The sequence below is a fragment of the Schistocerca americana genome, chromosome 8 (genome assembly GCF_021461395.2).
Source record: "Schistocerca americana isolate TAMUIC-IGC-003095 chromosome 8, iqSchAmer2.1, whole genome shotgun sequence".
Taxonomy (NCBI): Eukaryota; Metazoa; Arthropoda; class Insecta; order Orthoptera; family Acrididae; genus Schistocerca; species Schistocerca americana.
Window position 1 is genome coordinate 373557368 of NC_060126.1, and position 19349 is coordinate 373576716.

At 44.5% G+C, this 19349-nt stretch overlaps 1 protein-coding gene across 1 annotated transcript; it reads left to right on the forward strand.

Moving 5' to 3' along the window:
- The first annotated feature begins 313 nt into the window (after positions 1–313).
- Positions 314–17219, forward strand: LOC124545861 (trypsin 3A1-like). The gene is made up of 2 exons (XM_047124820.1): positions 314–613; positions 16821–17219. The coding sequence occupies exons 1-2, from the start codon at positions 314–316 to the stop codon at positions 17217–17219; spliced, it is 699 nt and encodes a 232-aa protein (XP_046980776.1).
- Positions 17220–19349: the final 2130 nt, after the last annotated feature.

Genomic DNA, 19349 nt, shown 5'->3' on the forward strand with positions numbered 1-19349 from the left:
TAATGACTAGCTTATAAAAAGCTAGAATCAAAATAGAACGATAAACGAGACGAGCTCATTTGTTAAGATTAGAACTGACTTTGACCTTAAACGATGTACTACGCCAAGGGTCTCAAATTTTAATATCCCTGATAGCAGGTAAAAACGTAAATGGAAAAACCGGTTGCGCCAGACACATCATTTTAAGCACGAAATGGCATTATAAAGGGAAGCCGTCTTCAGGAGTAGGACACTCTCGGTGGCCACAATGTTGCGACCACTTGTCATCGTGGTGTGCCTGTTGGTACCAGCCTTATCGGCCCCAAGAGCTAGGATGCCTTGGAGCAGGAGGGGCCATGGACGTATCGTGAATGGCAACGCGACCACCATATCAGAGTACCCGTGGAACCTCTCCATACAGTTCCTGGTCAGGCACGAGTGCGGCGCGTCCATAATCAGCACGACGTGGGCAATGTCAGCCGGTCACTGCTTCTATGACGACGTCACCAAGATGTTGCTGCGGGCCGGATCGACGACACGCGAGAGTGGCGGCGTCGTCTTCAACATATCGAGAGTCGTTTACCACGAGAACTTCAACAGCACCAGTCTTGACAACGACATCGTTGTCGTGCAGGTAAGGTGACATTTCGTTTTATACACTGTGAACCAGATCTACAGTGGTGGAAATTAGTATAAAGGCACGAGGTTATTTGTGGAAAGCCGAGCGGGATTAGCCGAGCGGTCTAGGCGCTGCAGTCATGAACTGTGCGGCTGATACCGGCTGAGGTTCGAGTCCTCCCTCGGGCATGGGTGTGTGTGTTCGACCTTAGGATAATTTAGGTTAAGTAGTGTGTAAGCTTAGGGACTGATGACCTTCGCAGTTAAGTCCCATAAGATTTCACACACATTTGAACATTTGTGGAAAAAAACATCCTTACTTACGTATTTGGTACTAAACACATTTTTCCCTTATAAACAACAAACAATAACAAAATACATTCTCATTTAACCATTAGAATTAGGCCGAGTACTTAAAAGTTGAAAAAGGTGACTTTTCGGCTGGGAAGGGATGTACATTAATTTTTAAGCAGTTTTTAAAGGAATAACGTATTTACCATTTTTATTATTAGACAGCAAAGCCACACTAAAAAAGAAAAACAATTGTTATTTTATAAAACCGAACTGATATTTAAAATCCCCTTCCCCACCGTCATGTAATGCGCGGTTACCTCGGTCGCTCCCCTTGCTCCCAGTCTCCAGTACTTGGGGCAGTTGCCCCTCTGCGGCATCAACACTCCAATCACAGCACATGACATGACATCCTCCAGTCAAAACGCAATACTGCCCCTGGTCACGACTGTGTCACCTGCTGTCACCTCAGGGAATGCCCCCTTTCATTCCTGACTGTCTTTGCCAATTTTACAACGTCATGCTCTCTACCGGCTTCTACCCTGACCTGTGGAATACTTCCCACGTCCTCTTATTCCTCAAACCCAACAAACCCCCTTCCGTCGCCTCTTCCTATCGTCTTCAGTAATGTCTTCGAGTCCATCCTCTCCGGTCGTATCCATCACCACCTCAATCAACACCACCTCCCTCCCCTTACCCATTGTGGCTTCTCACCCTCCTTCTCCGCTGAAGACCAACTCCTTAACCTCGTCCACCTTCTCTCCCACACTTGATTTAAATAGTGGATAATAACTTCATCAGTCAACAGCATGTACGTTTAGTAACGGGAATGACGATCACCAAGTCACTACTCATTTACAGGGTATAGGTGCTACCACATAATCCTTCAATATGACCGATTGTGGTCAATACTATGTGTATACGACAGCAGTGATGCCATCACCTAGTAATACACAACTTTTTATTAACTTAATTAATGGCAATCATATCCATATAAGTATTACGAGAGGGTAACATAACCTTGCCACAATCTACTGGATACTAAGTTTTGGTTCAGACTAGCCAGATCAGTTTGATTTGATCTTACTCAATGACGTTTAAAGGTGTCCTTGGAGCGTTGCTCGCCAAATCACGTAATTTAACCATTTCCCGTCATCATCCCATAATTTAGACTAGTTCCTTAAGTACATATTGACCTATACCGGTCAATTATTTTAAGTGTGCTGACTGGAGCGATGTTCGTCAAGTCACACTTTAGCTTTAAGCATATTTCCGCTGTCATTCCCTAAGTTCAATGGCAGTGGTCACCAGGCCCGAATTATGATGGCAGTGGTCCACACACAGTTTTTACAGTATGTGTGTGGATCACCTCCATGGAGGCAAATTGAGTACCCCATTGCCGCCACGTTATCTCCTACTTCAGTGTTTTCTGCAAATAATAACCATAACTTCGCCAAGAAGCTCGATAAAGCACGTGCATTAGTTTTTGACTTGATTCTAGACTATTTCAGGTCAAATATACTAATCTTAAATAATGACTATTTATTTTATATGGCCAGTATTGCCGGATGTTACAGATTAGATATAGACTTGTTCCGAAGTTCAATCATGACCATTTGTGTGCTAAGTCAATAAGATGTTCATGCATTGTAACCATAGCTACGCAAGTGCTTAACAAAAGCGTCTTAAAAACTTCTAGGCCTAGTCGTAACAATGACGATGTTGGCTTTATATTATCATTGCCACTCCTATGTTCTCCTTAGGTGATTAAACATCGTGCTTAAGCACAAAAATTTTCCTAGATAGGCCATACCTTGGAAGCACATGTCTTCCTCATATGACCAATGAATACTTCATAAATGTTAAGACAGTCGATCTAAGTACGTTCTGTACAGGTTAACATATACGCCCTTTTCTTCAGCTGTGCCTTTTATTTCACCTTTCTAGTAAATTCAAGGTCAGGAGTTAAGTTCACGTCTTGTCCCAACAAGTAACTATCATACAGTTTATGTTCACGTGCAAGGTATTGTGTCCGCCTAGCCCGGCCTCATGACGCTACGGTCAGTTCCAGTACAGCAGTCGTGGCTGCCGCATCGCGGCCGTGAAGTGGTGCCGAGGAAGTTCCAGATAAGTTTTACAGTCTGACGATAATTTATGGATTTGTAGTTTTAGCTTGACTATGTACAAACGGTAGTTACTTTTATTCTGAAGAATTTTGGGTTAACCCGACTGAAACCTAGGTAAATCTAGGTAAACTTTGCAACTGGAGCTGTTGGTTTTTTAAAATTAAAATTAATACTCAGCGTAGCCCAAACCCCAACAACCCTATGGCGCAAGTCGAGGAATCTGCAGCTTACACGGCCGCAAAACCATCTAAACCTCTGATTCAGACCCTCCACTCGGCTCTGTACCAGAGGTCCGCAATCGGTCCTGTCGACTATGCTGCAAATGGCCAATCTGCTTTCAACTCGCAAGCAACACTGGCAGCCTTCACCGCTTCTGTTAGCCGTTCGAAACCAGAGAGAATCTCCTCTGATCCAAAGTAACACGCACCATTGGTACCGACGTGAGCCACCACCTGCCGTTGGCTGCTCCCTGTGCTCTTCATGGCATCCGGGAGGACACTTTCGACGTCTGAAATGACTCCACCAGGTATGCACACGGAGTTCGCAATGGTTTTCTTCTCCTTCTTGGCGGCCATGTCCATAAGGGTCCCCACAACGCGCCTAACGTTGGACCTCCCAAATATCAATAATCCAACCCTCTGTGATTGTCATGATCTTGCAGGCTGAGAGGTTTCCTCTGAAACAGGACAGACGACAGCATCTGGCTCAGCAACAGTGCCAACCACAGACGGCACCTGGAACCTGTTTGTCAGACTAACATTGGGGGGGGGGGGGGGGGGGGTGGAGCTTATGTGCGGCCGTGGCCGCCTGGGAAGTCTTTCGCTGCCTGCTATGCCCTAAGGCGACCTCTCACTAGACCACAGGTGAGGTGTCAACCTCAGTGCGAGCAGTAACTGGGCTGGCCACCAGTGAGAACCGGACTCAGCTGTGATGGACGTCTGTTAGATCCCCACAGCCAGGCCACAACAGTGATGTCCATGCACTGCAGCCTCAAGCTATGTAACCGAAGCCATCACAGCATGGAGCTGAGAGCAAAGAGTCATCAACTGGCTTGCATCCACACACAACAGTCACAGTTCCTGCCCATACTGAAGTCTGTGAAAAGCTAGACTATCGAGATAAACGGACTGTCGGCAGGTGCTGTGGAACTCTACTGTAGACACTGACGAAAACGCAGGAATTGTCTCTAATAAGTTAGATTAATAGGCAAATATTCAAAAACTTAAATACTGAAGCACTCAGGTAAAACTAAATAATTCGCCCCTGATGAGGAACTTGTAATATGTGACCAAATTGGTTTATTTTCCGACGCAAACGAAAACGCGAGAACCGTCACACGCATAAACTCAAGAAACTAAACTAAAGCACACATATGATGTTATAAAATTCGCTCCTGGTTAGCCGGCCGGAGTGGTCGAGCGGTTCTAGGCGCTACAGTCTGGAACCGCGCGACCGCTTCGGTCGCAGGTTCGAATACTGCCTCGGGCATGGATGTGTGTGATGTCCTTAGATTAGTTAGGTTTAAGTAGTTCTAAGTTCTAGGGGACTGATGACCTCAGATGTTAAGTTCCATAGTGCTCAGAGCCATTTGAACCATTTTCGCTCCTGGTTAGGAACAAGTAACAGTCACTAAAACGGTTACTTCTCTGTTGGTATGTCTGTCTCGGCCAGCTGCTGTTGCCATGACTGGAATAGATACTGTGTCGGATCCCGAAGACTGCTTTCTGGATGCTGGCACCAAACTACACACCGTTCGGCCGCGTACCAGACATCCTCCTGGCGTGACGAACCAGAGGGTGAGGCAGTGCAGTCAAGCATTCCGTACGTTCTTCAAGTGGCTCGTGGTGAGGACTCTAATGTAGGGACTTGCATCTTCCTGCTGGGAAGGTACCGTATGACTATAGGATTTATTATTCTCGCCAGATACTGCTGAGAGTTAAGTTTTCCTTTACCAGTTACCAAATGAGTGATTTTTACCATATTCAATAGATCGCCAAACCATAACTCCACCTGATTTTGGGTCTCGATAATCGCTGCGTGCTTATCTTCCGCCATGTTGTTGACGGACACGACGGTCTGACCGCCGCATGTCAAAGGGAGACACCGTTGTAAACCACACAATGTCAGTGTCACAGATGACTGCGACCCTACATTACGCAAACACTCCACCTCTAAACCTGTGGCCATATTTCAGCTGTTGTCACCCATCTACTTGACAGAGCCAGTGGAACTAATTACCGACTCCTCGCGGTGTCCTCCTTCTGGAAGGTCAGTGCCTATTCGTTCTATGGCGATCGTGTTATAGCCAATTTTGTGTGAAATCTGGAGGTCTAGCATTACGATGCCCCTCATGTTTATGATTCTACCTTCTTCAAATTTCGAAACAAGAAGATAAGCTTGACGTTCACTCGAATACCGGCGGTCAGTGCTTCCAATGAGCTCCGCATTGTTCGACGCCAGAAACCAAAATTACCAAAATCACATGGCTGACAACAACTCGTAATAACAAGCTACCAACAAACACACAAATTTGGCGAACACATACAACACCAACAATAGAGTAGGCACAAGCTTCGCAACTAGCTGTTAAGACTATCTTGGCTGATTGCAACTCAGACTAACGGAATGCTCACAACAGAACAAACATCATTCCCCAACGTGCTATCAAAACTACCTTAGCTGATCACGACTCGTAGTAACGAACCCCTCACTAAAGAGTAGACACAGTTCTGCAACAAGCCATCAAATCTACCCAACGTTTGTGAATAGTCTGATTCACAACAACAGGTTTCTGTGAGACTCGCAAGTCAAAGTCCACGACGCATACACTATCAATATGTATCAAAACAGGCCCTGTGCCTATCCGCCAGTCAGAATCAGTCTAAGATATACAGTTGCGACACTCACTGCTGTGAGGAATGTTAGCGGCTGTTAATTGCGCCGGTACGAGCACCCCTAGCGGCGAGAAAGCAGCTGTAAAATTAAAGTTTGTTTTTAATTATTTTTATAGTTAATTACTGAAATAGTTATTGTGTTCCAAGCATTAGTAAATTATCAAGAGACATTAATGTTCGTGAGATACACGTAAAAACAGTCGAATCTCCCTGGTTCGGGTACATAAGCTACAACTTAATGGTGATGAAATACTTTCGAATATGTGTGTAATTGCAACTTATTCTGCTGACAACAAGAGAATATAAACACATGCTTCATGCATGGGAAGAATGTATTTCTTTTGTTGTCTGTTCTTGTTGTGACAGGCACTTCGCTTCACATGTAATAACTTTGTAGGGAGCCTAATGTCTCGCACTGTCTTACACTTCACTCGATTTTATAATACATAAATATATTTGTAAGTGTATTTGTTGCTGCCATTTTTGGCTCAGCTGCAAGGACAATTGTGGAATCGGTTTTATTGCTTTTGTTCTTTTATTATTAGGTCTGTGTGGTTTTTTCTTCAGTCGCAGTTGTGGTAAATTATCTGCTACGTTAAATAATCTACGTATTGCATTCCATAGACGTTTTCTATGTTCCGCATTCACTGAATTGACTGGAAGTGTAGTGAACGAAACTCTACGTTTCTGAGTAGATATAAGATGCCTCTCTAGACATATCAAGTCTTCTGCTGTTTACTGTCAGTTTTTTGTACGTGAAGAATTCTCCAGTATATACCTGTAGGTTAAAAGAAAATCGTAAATAAACTATTCTGTACTGTAGCGGCTGACAACTCGTACGAATATGAAATCCCAAAAAAAAAAAAAAAAAAAAAAAAAAAAGGACGTATGTGGTGTTTTCTTCTTGTTGTTGCTGCAATTTATTGTGCTACAGACGCTCCTGTCTGTAAAAACCATTCTCCAAATCAGTATAAGCAATTACAATTCGCTTTCACAGGATCGCGCCATACTCAACGGGAATAACTTCCTGGCCGCTTGTTGTGCTGCAGTTGCGGTGGGTAACAGAAAAGTGACGGAGTATCCAGACTGTTATATTAGACAAATGGTTCCCAACCTGGGAGTAATTACCCCTGCAGGGTGAAATGAAGTTTTCTGAGGGGTAAAATGTAAACGATTCGATTGTGTTTCAGTCGTGACTCTAGGTTATCTTCAGAAGATCATTACTATTATCACAATTTTGTAAGTCTAATAGTGATTATAAAAGTTATCAATAATTACTTTCTCTCAATTAATGGCATTAATTCGATGTAGGTTACAGGATTCTCACTTAGTCCACCCACTACACACGTATTTTGTGCTTTGTCCCGTACATCGTTGATGGTAAAAGTGAGACATATACGTAACACACGCTAAATATCTTATGGAAGTGTCTTCTCCAAGTTGTAGACAGTACCTGCAGTAGTTCCAAAATTTCTGCAGCAGTAACTACATTAGGGCTACTATTGTGCTGCACGCAGTATTGGATGGATCTGAGCACTATGGGACTTATCATCTGAGGTCATCAGTCCTCTAGAACTTAGAATATTTAAACCTAACTAACCTAAGGACATCACACACCCATGCCCGAGGCAGGATTCGAACCTGCGACCGTAGCAGTCGCGCGGTTGCAGACTGAAGCGCCTAGAGCGGCTCGCCCACCGCGGCTGACCACGCAGTATTATTATTATATCTTTCCTTTCTCAGACGTTATGTCTGGTTAAAAATGGAAAGTGACGCGGACCTTGATCAAGCGTGGCTTCCTTTTTACTGTACGGTATATGTTACATTGCATTTAGGAACTTTCGGGTAATTGAACATGTATCAATAATTACAGATTTCTGTAGTTGTATATATACGTTTGGATGTAGCTGTATTGCGTTGATGTACTGGTGGATATTGTTTGGTATGACTCCTGTAGTTGATAGTATAATTGGTATAATGTCAACTCTATCCTGATGCCACATGTCCTTGACTTCCCCAGCAAGTTGGATGTATTTTTCAATTTTTTCTCCTGTTTTCTTCTGTATATTTGTTGTATTGGGTATGGACATTTCGATTGGTTGTGTTAATTTCTTCTCTTTATTGGTGAGTATGATGTCAGGTTTGTTATGTGGTGTTGTTTTATCTGTTATAATGGTTCTGTTCCAGTATAATTTGTATTCATCATTCTCCAGTACATCTTGTGGTGCATACTTGTATGTGTGAACGTGTTGTTTTATTCGTTTATGTTGTATGGCAAGTTGTTGATGTGTTATTTTTGCTACATTGTCATGTCTTCTGATATATTCTGTTTTTGCTAGTGTTGTACATCCGGTTGTGATGTGATCTGCTGTTTCTATTTGTTGTTCGCAAAGTCTGAATTTATCTGTTGTGGTATTGGTATCTTTAATAAGATGCTTGCTTTTGTATCTGGTGTTTATTGTTTGATCCTGTATTGCAATCCTTCCGTCTCACTGTATATACCGCCTTTTCTTAGCCATGTGTTGGATGCCTCTTGATCGATGTGTGGCTGTGTTAGATGGCTGGCTCTGAGCACTATGGGACTCAACTGCTGAGGTCATTAGTCCCCTAGAACTTAGAACTAGTTAAACCTAACTAACCTAAGGACATCACAAACATCCATGCCCGACGCAGGATTCGAACCTGCGACCGTAGCGGTCTTGCGGTTCCAGACTGCAGCGCCTTTAACCGCACGGCCACTTCGGCCGGGTTGTGTTAGATGATATGGGTGCTTGCCATGTAGTGTTTTCTTTTTCCAATTTACTTTCTTTGCATCTGTTGATGTTATGTGATGTAAAGGGTTGTAGAAGTGGTTATGAAATTGCAGTGGTGTAGTCGATGTATTTATGTGAGTGATTGCTTTGTGTATTTTGCTCGTTTCTGCTCGTTCTATAAAGAATTTTCTTAAATTGTCTATCTGTCCATAATGTAGGTTTTTTATGTCGATAAATCCCCTTCCTCGTTCCTTTCTGCTTAATGTGAGTCTTTCTGTTGCTGAATGTATGTGATGTATTCTATATTTGTGGCATTGTGATTATTATTATTATTATTATTTTTATTATTATTACTATTACTGCTGTTATTACTATTAGTGTCTGTGGTCAGACACAAAGCTTTAACAGCCTGGAGCAATCATGTGATTTATGAGCAGTAAGTATAGTGCACATATTTTATCTTGTTTGGTTTTAAATGGGGTTACAGTGTGCAGGTGAAGCAAATGCCGCAATAGAGAGGAGTAATGCAAGGGAAGCATGTTTTGTAACAAGTGTCTACCGCCACTCTGGATAGTTAGCTTTCTTATCTGAGAAGTAGTTCTGGGTAGCATTTGCGTGGCACCACGAATTCCTTCGTAATTCATCTAACAACACCCCCCTCCCTCCCCCTTACACATGCGCAAACTAAATATCATTCATCTTTCCTCATTTTAAAAATAAAAGTGTTGCAATAAAAGTCTTTCATTCTATGGTTTACGTAGGTGCTGTTGTTGGTGATAGGCTGGGGGAGGGGGTGGGGGCAACAGACGGCAGAGGGGAGGGGTGAAGAGGGCGGCGGTAGTGGCTAATGACTGGGTGCACTCAGGGGTAATGGTCTAAGAAAGGTTGGGAACCGCCCTGTTAGACTGAGACCAGAGCTGGCCTAGTCGCGAGCAGCCCAAGCACTCCACCTCTTCTCGGTCAGTGTGCTACAGCTCACGGAGACGGTGCAGAATGGCGACCGCAGCACTGAGCGCTAAGTAAAACAGCCGACGTGGCTAGAGTTCAGATCATCGCTGCGGACCGACAAAATCGGCTCAACATTCACAGCCATTGGAAATGCTGTCCTGTGATCTGTAATTGAATTATTTGGGTGACGTTACACGTACCCTATACTCGTCATGTAATCACACCCATCTTCCTGCGCAGGAGAGCCTTTTTTCGCTTTTCTAAAAGTACTGAAAATAAAATGATCAGCCAGGACATTGTGAACACCTACCTAATAACTAGTGTGACCACCTTTGGCACGGATAACATCGGCGACGAGCTGTTGCGTGGGAGCGACGAGGCCTTGGTAGGCCGCTGGAGGAAGCTCTCACCATATCTGCACACACAAGTCAGATAATTCCCGAGAATTTCGTCGAGGGTCACATTTAGATCTGGCGAGTTGAGGGGTCATGAAATCAACTGGAACTTGCCACTGTGTTTCTCGAAGCATTCCATAAAACTCCTAGCCTTGTGACATGGCGCATTATCTTGTTGAAAAATGCCACTGACGTCGGGAAACATGATCGTCGTCAAGGGCTTTACGCTGTTGCTGTACGATACTCCTAGGCCGTCATGGTTCCTTTCACGAACTCCACTGGACAAAACGGATGCCCACGTGAATGTTCCCCAAAGCATCTACATCTACATTTATACTCCGCAAGCCACCCAACGCTGTCTGGCGGAGGGCACTTTACGTGCCACTGTCATTACCTCCCTTTTCTGTTACAGTCGCGTATGGTTCGCGGGAAGAACGACTGTCTGAAAGCCTCCGTGCGCGCTCGGATCTCTGTGATGTTACATTCGTGATCTCCTCGGGAGGTATAAGTAGGGGGAAGCAATATATTCGATACCTCATCCAGAAACGCACCCTCTCGAAACCTGGACAGCAAGCTACACCGCGATGCAGAGCGCCTCTCTTGCAGAGTCTGCCACTTGAGTTTGCTAAACATCTCCGTAACGCTATCACGGTTACCAAATAACCCTGTGACGAAACGCGCCGCTTTTCTTTGGATCTTCTCTATCTCCTCCGTCAACCCGATCTGGTACGTATCCCACACTGATGAGCAATACTCAAGTATAGGTCGAACGAGTGTTTTGTAAGCCACCTCCTTTGTTGATGGACTATATTTTCTAAGGACTCTCCTAATGAATCTCAATCTGGTACCCGCCTTACCAACAATTAATTTTATATGATCATTCCACTTTTTACCAACAATTAATTTTATATGATCATTCCACTTCGAATCGTTCCGCACGCATACTCCCAGATATTTTACAGAAGTAACTGCTACCAGTGTTTGTTCCGCTATCATATAATCATACAATAAAGGATCCTTCTTTCTATCTATTCGCAATACATTACATTTGTCTATGTTAAGGGTCAGTTGCCACTCCCTGCACCAAGTGCCTACCCGCTGCAGATCTTCCTGCATTTCGCTACAATTTTCTAATGCTGCAACTTCTCTGTATACTACAGCATCATCCGCGAAAAGCCGCATGGAACTTCCGACACTATCTACTAGGTCATTTATATATATTGTGAAAAGCAATGGTCCATAACACTCCCCTGTGGCACGCCAGAGGTTACTTTAACGTCTGTAGACGTCTCTCCATTGATATCAACATGCTGTGTTCTGTTTGCTAAAAACTCTTCAATCCAACCACACAGCTGGTCTGATATTCCGTAGGCTCTTACTTTGTTTATCAGGCGACAGTGCGGAGCTGTATCGAACGCCTTCCGGAAGTCAAGGAAAATAGCATCTACCTGGGAGCCTGTATCTAATATTTTCTGGGTCTCATGAACAAATAAAGCGAGTTGGGTCTCACACGATCGCTGTTTCCGGAATCCATGTTGATTCCTACATAGTAGATTCTGGTTTTCCAAAAACGACATGATACTCGAGCAAAAAACATGTTCTAAAATTCTACAACAGATCGATGTCAGAGATATAGGTCTATAGTTTTGCGCATCTGCTCGACAACCCTTCTTGAAGACTGTGACTACCTGTGCTCTTTTCCAATCATTTGGAACCTTCCGTTCCTCTAGAGACTTGCGGTACACGGCTGTTAGAAGGGGGGCAAGTTCTTTCGCGTACTCTGTGTAGAATCGAATTGGTATCCCGTCAGGTCCAGTGGACTTTCCTCTGTTGAGTGATTCCAGTTGCTTTTCTATTCCTTGGACACTTATTTCGATGTCAGCCATTTTTTCGTTTGTGTGAGGATTTAGAGAAGGATCTGCAGTGCGGTCTTCCTCTGTGAAACAGCTTTGGAAAAAGGTGTTTAGTATTTCAGCTTTACGCGTGTCATCCTCTGTTTCAATGCCATCATCATCCCGGAGTGTCTGGATATGCTGTTTCGAGCGACTTACTGATTTAATGTAAGACCAGAACCTCCTAGGATTTTCTGTCAAGTCGGTAGATAGAATTTTACTTTTTAATTCACTGAACGCTTCACGCATAGCCCTCCTTACGCTAACTTTGACATCGTTTAGCTTCTGTTTGTCTGAGAAGTTTTGGCTGCGTTTACACTTGGAGTGAAGCTCTCTTCGCTTTCGCAGTAGTTTCCTAACTTTGTTGTTGAACCACGGTGGATTTTACCCGTCTCTCACAGTTTTACTCGGCACGTACCTTTCTAAAACGCATTTTACGACTGCCTTGAACATTTTCCATAAACACTCAACATTGTCAGTGTCGGAACAGAAATTTTCGTTTTGACCTGTTATGTAGGCTGAAATCTGCCATTACTCTTGCTAAACAGATAAACCTTCCTCCCTTTTTTTATATTCCTATTAACTTCCATATTCAGGGATGCTGCAGCGGCCTTATGATCACTGATTCCCTGTTCTGCACTTACAGAGTCGAAAAGCTCGGGTCTGTTTGTTATCAATAGCTCCAAGATGTTATCTCCACGAGTCTGTTCTCTGTTTAATTGCTCGAGGTAATTTTCGGATAGTGCACTTAGTATAATGTCACTCGATGCTCTGTCCCTACCACCAGTCCTAAACATCTGAGTGTCCCAGTCTACATCTGGTAAATTGAAATCTCCACCTAAGACTATAAAATGCTGAGAAAATTTATGTGAAATGTATTCCAAATTTTCTCTCAGTTGTTCTGCCACTAATGCTGCTGAGTCGGGAGGTCGGTGAAAGGAGCCAATTATTAACCTAGCTCGGTTGTTGAGTGTAACCTCCACCCATAATAATTCACAGGAACTATCCACTTCTACTTCACTAGAGGATAAACTACTACTAACAGCGACAAACACGCCACCACTGGTTGCATGCAATCTATCCTTTCTAAACACCGTCTGTGCCTTTGTAAAAATGTCGGCAGAATTTATCTCTGGCTTCAGCCAGCTTTCTGTACCTACAACGATTTCAGCTTCGGTGCTTTCTATCAGCGCTTGAAGTTCCGGTACTTTACCAATGCAGCTTCGACAGTTTACAATTACAATACCGATTGCTGCTTGGTCGCCGCATGGCCTGACTTTGCCCCGCATCCTTTGAGGCTGTTGCCCTTTCTGTACTTCCCCGAGGCCATCTAACCTAAAAAACCGACCAGTCCACGCCACACAACCCCTGCTACCCGTGTAGCCACTTGCTGCGTGTAGTGGACTCCTGACATATCCAGCGGAACCAGAAACCCCACCACCCTATGGCGCAAGTCGAGTAATCTGCAGTCCACACGGTCGCAGAACCGTCTCAGCCTCTGACTCATACCCTCCACTCGGCTCTGTACCAAAGGTCCGCAGTCAGTCCTGTCGACGATGCTGCAGATGGTGAGCTCTGCTTTCATCCCGCTAGCGAGACTGGCAGTCTTCCCCAAATCAGATAGCCGCCGGAAGCCAGAGAGGATTTCCTCCGATCCTTAGCGACACATATCATTGGTGCCGACATGAGCGACCACCTGGAGATGGGTGCACCCTGTACCCTTCATGGCATCCGGAAGGACCCTTTCCACATCTGGAATGACTCCCCCCGGTATGCACACGGAGTGCACATTGGTTTTCTTCCCCTCTCTTGCGGCCATATCCCTAAGGGGCCCCATTACGCGCCTGACGTTGGAGCTCCCAACTACCAGTAAGCCCACCCTCTGCGACCACCCGGATCTTGCAGACTGAGGGGCAACCTCTGGAACAGGACAAGCAGCCATGTTCGGCCGAAGATCAGTATCAGCCTGAGACAGAGGATGAAACCGGTTCGTCAGACAAACTGGAGAGGCCTTCCGTTCAGCCCTCTGGAATGTCTTTCGGCCCCTGCCACACCTCGAGACGACCTCCCACTCTACCACAGGTGAGGGATCAGCCTCAATGTGGGCAGTATCCCGGGCAGCCACAGTCGTAGTCCGATCGGGGGATGCGTGGGACGAGCTGGCCGTCCCCGACAAACCCCCATCCGACCCCCACAGTGATACCCATTGGCAACAGCCTCAAGCTGTGTGTCCGAAGCCAACACTGCCTGAAGCTGGGAGCGAAGGGATGCCAACTCAGCCTGCATCCGAACACAGCAGTTGCAGTCCCTATCCATGCTAAGAACTGTTGTCCAAAGAACATCTGAACTAATCTACAGAGAGCACAAACAAATCGACACAAAATTTAAACGGTTATTAAAATACAAGATTGCCTAGTAAATGCAGTAATGCTGCTACTTGCGCACTGCTGACACACAGCTCGGCGGCGGCAGGAGACTACACGATTTTACGCTATTCAGGTACAAAAACGCGATGCTACAACTCTCAAATACTATAATACGCCCGAAATTTATGAATTAAACAATGCAAATACCAAAAACACGCAAAGAAATTAAGAATTAAACTATGTAACAAATAAGTGAGCTAGGCGTATACGACTTTCTGCTGGCAGCTGCTTATCCAACGGCGGCAGGGAGCCGCCACCAACTTGTCTCCGTACCGCGGTACAGGTGTCCAAGGGCTGTGGCTCTGAAAGATGAAGGATTCGGGATCTCCCATTGGCATGACGAAGAAGGAATCGGGATTCATCAGACCATGCAACGCTCTGCGGTTGCGCCAAAGCCGACTGCCGATGGCCAAGTACCCATTTCAGACGTAGTTGTCGATGTCGCGGTGTTAACATTGGCTGCGGAGGTCCATTGTTAGCAGTGTTCGATGGACTGTGTGTTCAGACACGCTTGAACTCTGGCCAGAGTTAAAGTCTAATGTTAGTTCCGCCACAGTTCGCCGCCTGCCCGGTTTTACCAGTCTGCCCAGCCTACGTGTTCGATATCTGTAATGAGATGTGGTCGGCCAACCCCACGGCGTCTGGAAGTCGTTTCACGATTGTTTCCCCACCTGTTGAGGACACTCACCACCGCACTCCTCGGAAATGCTCGTGCAGAGCCTCCGAGCCGTCATAATCTGCCCTCGGTCAAACTTGGATAGATTGTGCTCCTTCCCCAGTCTACACACAGACAGCACGCTCGCTGATACTAAATGCACCATGCGTGTGTCTGACCAGCTGTCATTCTTGGCAGCTGACGCTGCTGTCGCCCAGACGGCTTACATCACTTCTAGGTCCACGGTCATAATATTCTGGGTGAGCAGTGTAAGCTCGCGTGAGGTATTTACTCGTAATCAACTCATCCCATACGTGTTTGTATTATAATAGTTTCCATTTCAGTCAATATATTATAGAGATGTTCCAGTCCTTACGAGTAACTTTTCACTGTCTGCTTCTTATTGCTCGCGTAACAACTAATATATGAGATAAAATATGTTGCTACGAAAAGAGCCATGAAATACTTTTTAGGGATGCTGTGCTTTGACTTTATTTGGATCATTAATTTTCATCAATACAAAATATATTATGTTCTTATTATTCTGGATCTGGCTTTCTATAAAAGGAACATTGTTTCGTTACTGTAATTCGCTATAAAGTTCAACATATCTTTCTTACTTTACAGTTATTGAAAAGGTTACTGAAAATTATTTCGTCATCAATACTGATGTTACAGTACGCAATGTTTGTTCAACATCAAAATTTTGCAGTGGATTTTTGTTGACATTAAAACACCAATAAGTACCACGACTAACGCGAGAACATGAGACTATTATAAGAGAAAAAATGTTTTTACTATAATGGTTGGCAGACCAGAATTACGCACAGCAAGATTTCTTTTATGTCATGAAGGTAAATTACCCTTTTGCACTGTTAATAATATAATATCATCCGCAGCCCGCATCCACATGTAAAACACATCATAAAATCTGCTGCTCTGCCCTGCAGCCCCGAAAGCTGAAAGAAATCATTTTAGTTCACTATTACCTGTCCGCTTCTTTGCGGTACGGTTGGTTTCATTTATTGCAGTTTGAATGCACCGCGGTAGCGGCTTGTTCGTTCGTAGCGCAGCTCTGCGCCACGATAATATTTAAATAGCTGAAAATGTCTTAAAAGATGGGATAAAATACCAGGCAAGCTTATTAAAAATCATAATGCAAGTTTTCACTAAGTAACTCTATTCAAAACATTTAGTAAATGGTTCAAATGGCTCTGAGCACTATGGGACTCAACTGCTGAGGTCATTAGTCCCCTAGAACTTAGAACTAGTTAAACCCAACTAACCTAAGGACATCGCAAACATCCATGCCCGAGGCAGGATTCGAACCTGCGACCGTAGCGGTCTTGCGGTTCCAGACTGCAGCGCCTTTAACCGCACGGCCACTTCGGCCGGCAAACATTTAGTAAGATTAAATTCTTACACACCTTTACAAATCAATGCCTAATGGCGTTCTTCTCTCAATCTTGAAAAAATAATGCTACACAAGCATACAATATAGCGTCACAGGCTCTTCCTACTTACTAACTCCAAAAAGGCGACAGAGAAAGTAAAGCTCGGTCAGTACTATTTATAGCGGTGTGATATATTTTCATCTTTGATATTTAATAAGTCTCGTCTGTGGCGGTTTCAGTACTCGCCGATACAGATATTATCTTTAAAAAAATCGGTACATAATTCTATACAAGTATAAAACATGACACATAATGGTTTCTGTTTATTACAGAAAGTTCACACAACCATTGTCCACGCAATTACAATCATCCAGTTCAATTATTCTTTTTTTACCATATATAATACGTGTTTTTCCAGGAGACGTTACAAAATATTCGTATGTTCACAGCCCTCTGAGCCGTTCCCGCTCGGACCGAACATCCAGCCCGTCGCGCTGCCTGCAGACGGATACGAGGCTCCTGCAGGCCTTCCTGTCACTGCTACCGGCTGGGGACTGGATCAAAATTTCCAGAGGCCAGAGGAACTGCTAAAAGTGGACCTGTACGTTGACCAAACATCGGTTTGCAGTAAGATATTTGCCGATATCCTTCCAGTCACCGACAGCATGATGTGTGCCGGCAACATCCACAAGGGCGTCTGCTTTGGTGATTCCGGAAGTCCGCTGGTGTCCGGAAACATGCAGGTCGGCATCGTGTCCTGGGGCGACGAGGACTGCGAGTACCCTCTGGCGATGTACACCGACGTCGGGTATATGCGCCGCTGGATCAGAAACATTACTGGAGTGTGACAGGCGACACTGACTAACGCGCAAACCATTTTGTAATTGAGGGAAGGAGATTCATGACCTTGTTTTCTGTTGTATGTACTTTCAGATAAACAATACTCTTCGAATTTCGTTTATTGCTTGCTTCTGTTCGGTCACATAGATTTTAAATACAACAAAATCCATACATCCATACATATTATAAAAATGTATGTATGTGCGTGTGTGTGTGTGTGTGTGTGTGTGTGTGTGTGTGTGTGTGTGTGTGTCTGTTTCTATGTATGTACGCATGACACAGGCGCGGCTCCTGCAGATCACTGCAGCCAGAGTAGCGAGCTGGGCTGCAAGGTTCCATCCCAGGTGGACGTGCTTCTCTCTATCACGTCATCAGAGAACGGAGACATTGTACGAGGCGACTCATCACGTCTATTGTTGCTGCAGACAGGGAGCATGCAGAGACACAGGCCATCATCTCCCTCAGCATCACAGATTATTACTGTGCTCTCTGTGTGGCTCGTCAGCGGCGTGACAATAACGTCGAGGACGTGCTACAGATCTCCCACTTTCAGGAAGAGCACAGGGAGACGAGACATTCTTACCAAGCAAGATGGAGCAGTGGTTCCACACTATACTCGCATATGGAAGGCGTCCACCCATTCAGATTTAGATTTTCCGTGGTATCCCTAAATCACTTCAGGTAAATACCGGGTTGGTTCCTTTGAAATGGCAAGGCCGACTTCCTCCCAAATCTGATGGAACCGATGACATCAACCATCACGTCACGTTCTTGGAGGCAGTCTCACCGGAAGAATTGTGCATAATTCTGTATCGGGACATGAGAAACACATGCCCCTGGATCTAATGAACTTCCACTTCAATTTTCTGGCAGCTATTCTGACTGGATGGGGAAAGTTTTCCGACAAATGTGTTGCAAACTCATAAATCAGGACACTCGCGTTTATGCATCCTTTAGAGCATTGGAGAGCACAGGGTGTGAGAAGAGATCGAAGGTACAGCAGAAAATGGATTGACGTGAGACATTTCAGTATTTACAGGGTGTTTAACCCTCAGTCACCGAGAAAATGAATTGGGCACCTCGGTGTCTGGCCGCTGCGGAAAGCACCCCCCTCCCCCTTTTCCCCGGGAGCGGGAAAAAAATTGTGCCCTTTCTTTTCTCCGTCTCTTTTTTACAGGACGATCGGAAAAGTGTTTCATATTTGCTTGTGGCCGGATTATGAAGCGGTGGTAAAAATCCGTTCCAGTTAGCTTTCAGGGTAAGTGGCGGCGTCATTAGATGTTGTTTTTGTTTGTAGGTTAAACAGATTTTTGGGGTAGTGTGGGTGATAGGGGTTCAACGAATGAAGTGGAAGAGCCCTAGAGGAAATTTTTTTAAAAAAGAGTGTGCAGTAGAGCCAAGTTCGACACCCGCTCTGGCCAAACTTTCAACTATCCCCATTGACTTAAATCAATGGCCAGTGGCAGCTAATATCATTAATTCCTCTGTGTCTTGATTGATTCATAATGGCTGCAGGATCGAAATTGTGTCTGTTCCTTCGCACCTATCGGCAATAACAGACACCACAAACATATTAAGGTGAGAACGACCAATTGATCACTTCACTGGATATGCACAATAGGCTCGAACTCTTCCAGCAATCGGCGAAATGCCGCAAGTAATGAGGATAATGGGCAAAGGCACTAGATTAATAGTGTGCGCTTAAGATGAGAATATTTGGGTCTAGTGGGAGTCGAGCAACAGTAGACCGTGCACTTGCGATGATCACTGTGTCCGGATAGCGCAGTGGTCAGTGCATCTGCCTAGTAAACCTGGGTTCCATTCCCAGTCCGGCACAAATACTCTCCAACTATTCACATTAATTTAAATCAATGCCAGCTGGCAGCTAATATCATTAATTCCTTTGTGTCTTGAAATTGTTTCACCAGTTCAATTCTGAGGGCATCAGTTTTCATGTTGGTTTTTATTTATCCCATATTTTTTGGACACTGCCATTATTCTTATTTTCCGTTTGTTCACTTTTAATTTTTCATAGTTTAAGAGTCTATGCAATATTCTTTTTCGCAGTCTCTTGTATCATGACGTTATCAACAAATCTAATAGAATGTATTTTTCACCATTGGCTTTTATTTCCTTTG

Bases quoted from the DNA above. Each gene is read 5' to 3' on its own strand.
- LOC124545861 (XM_047124820.1), top strand. From the start codon at position 314: ATGCCTTGGAGCAGGAGGGGCCATGGACGTATCGTGAATGGCAACGCG. The intron at 614-16,820 runs GTAAGGTGACAT...GTATGTTCACAG, and splicing joins ACGACATCGTTGTCGTGCAG to CCCTCTGAGCCGTTCCCGCT.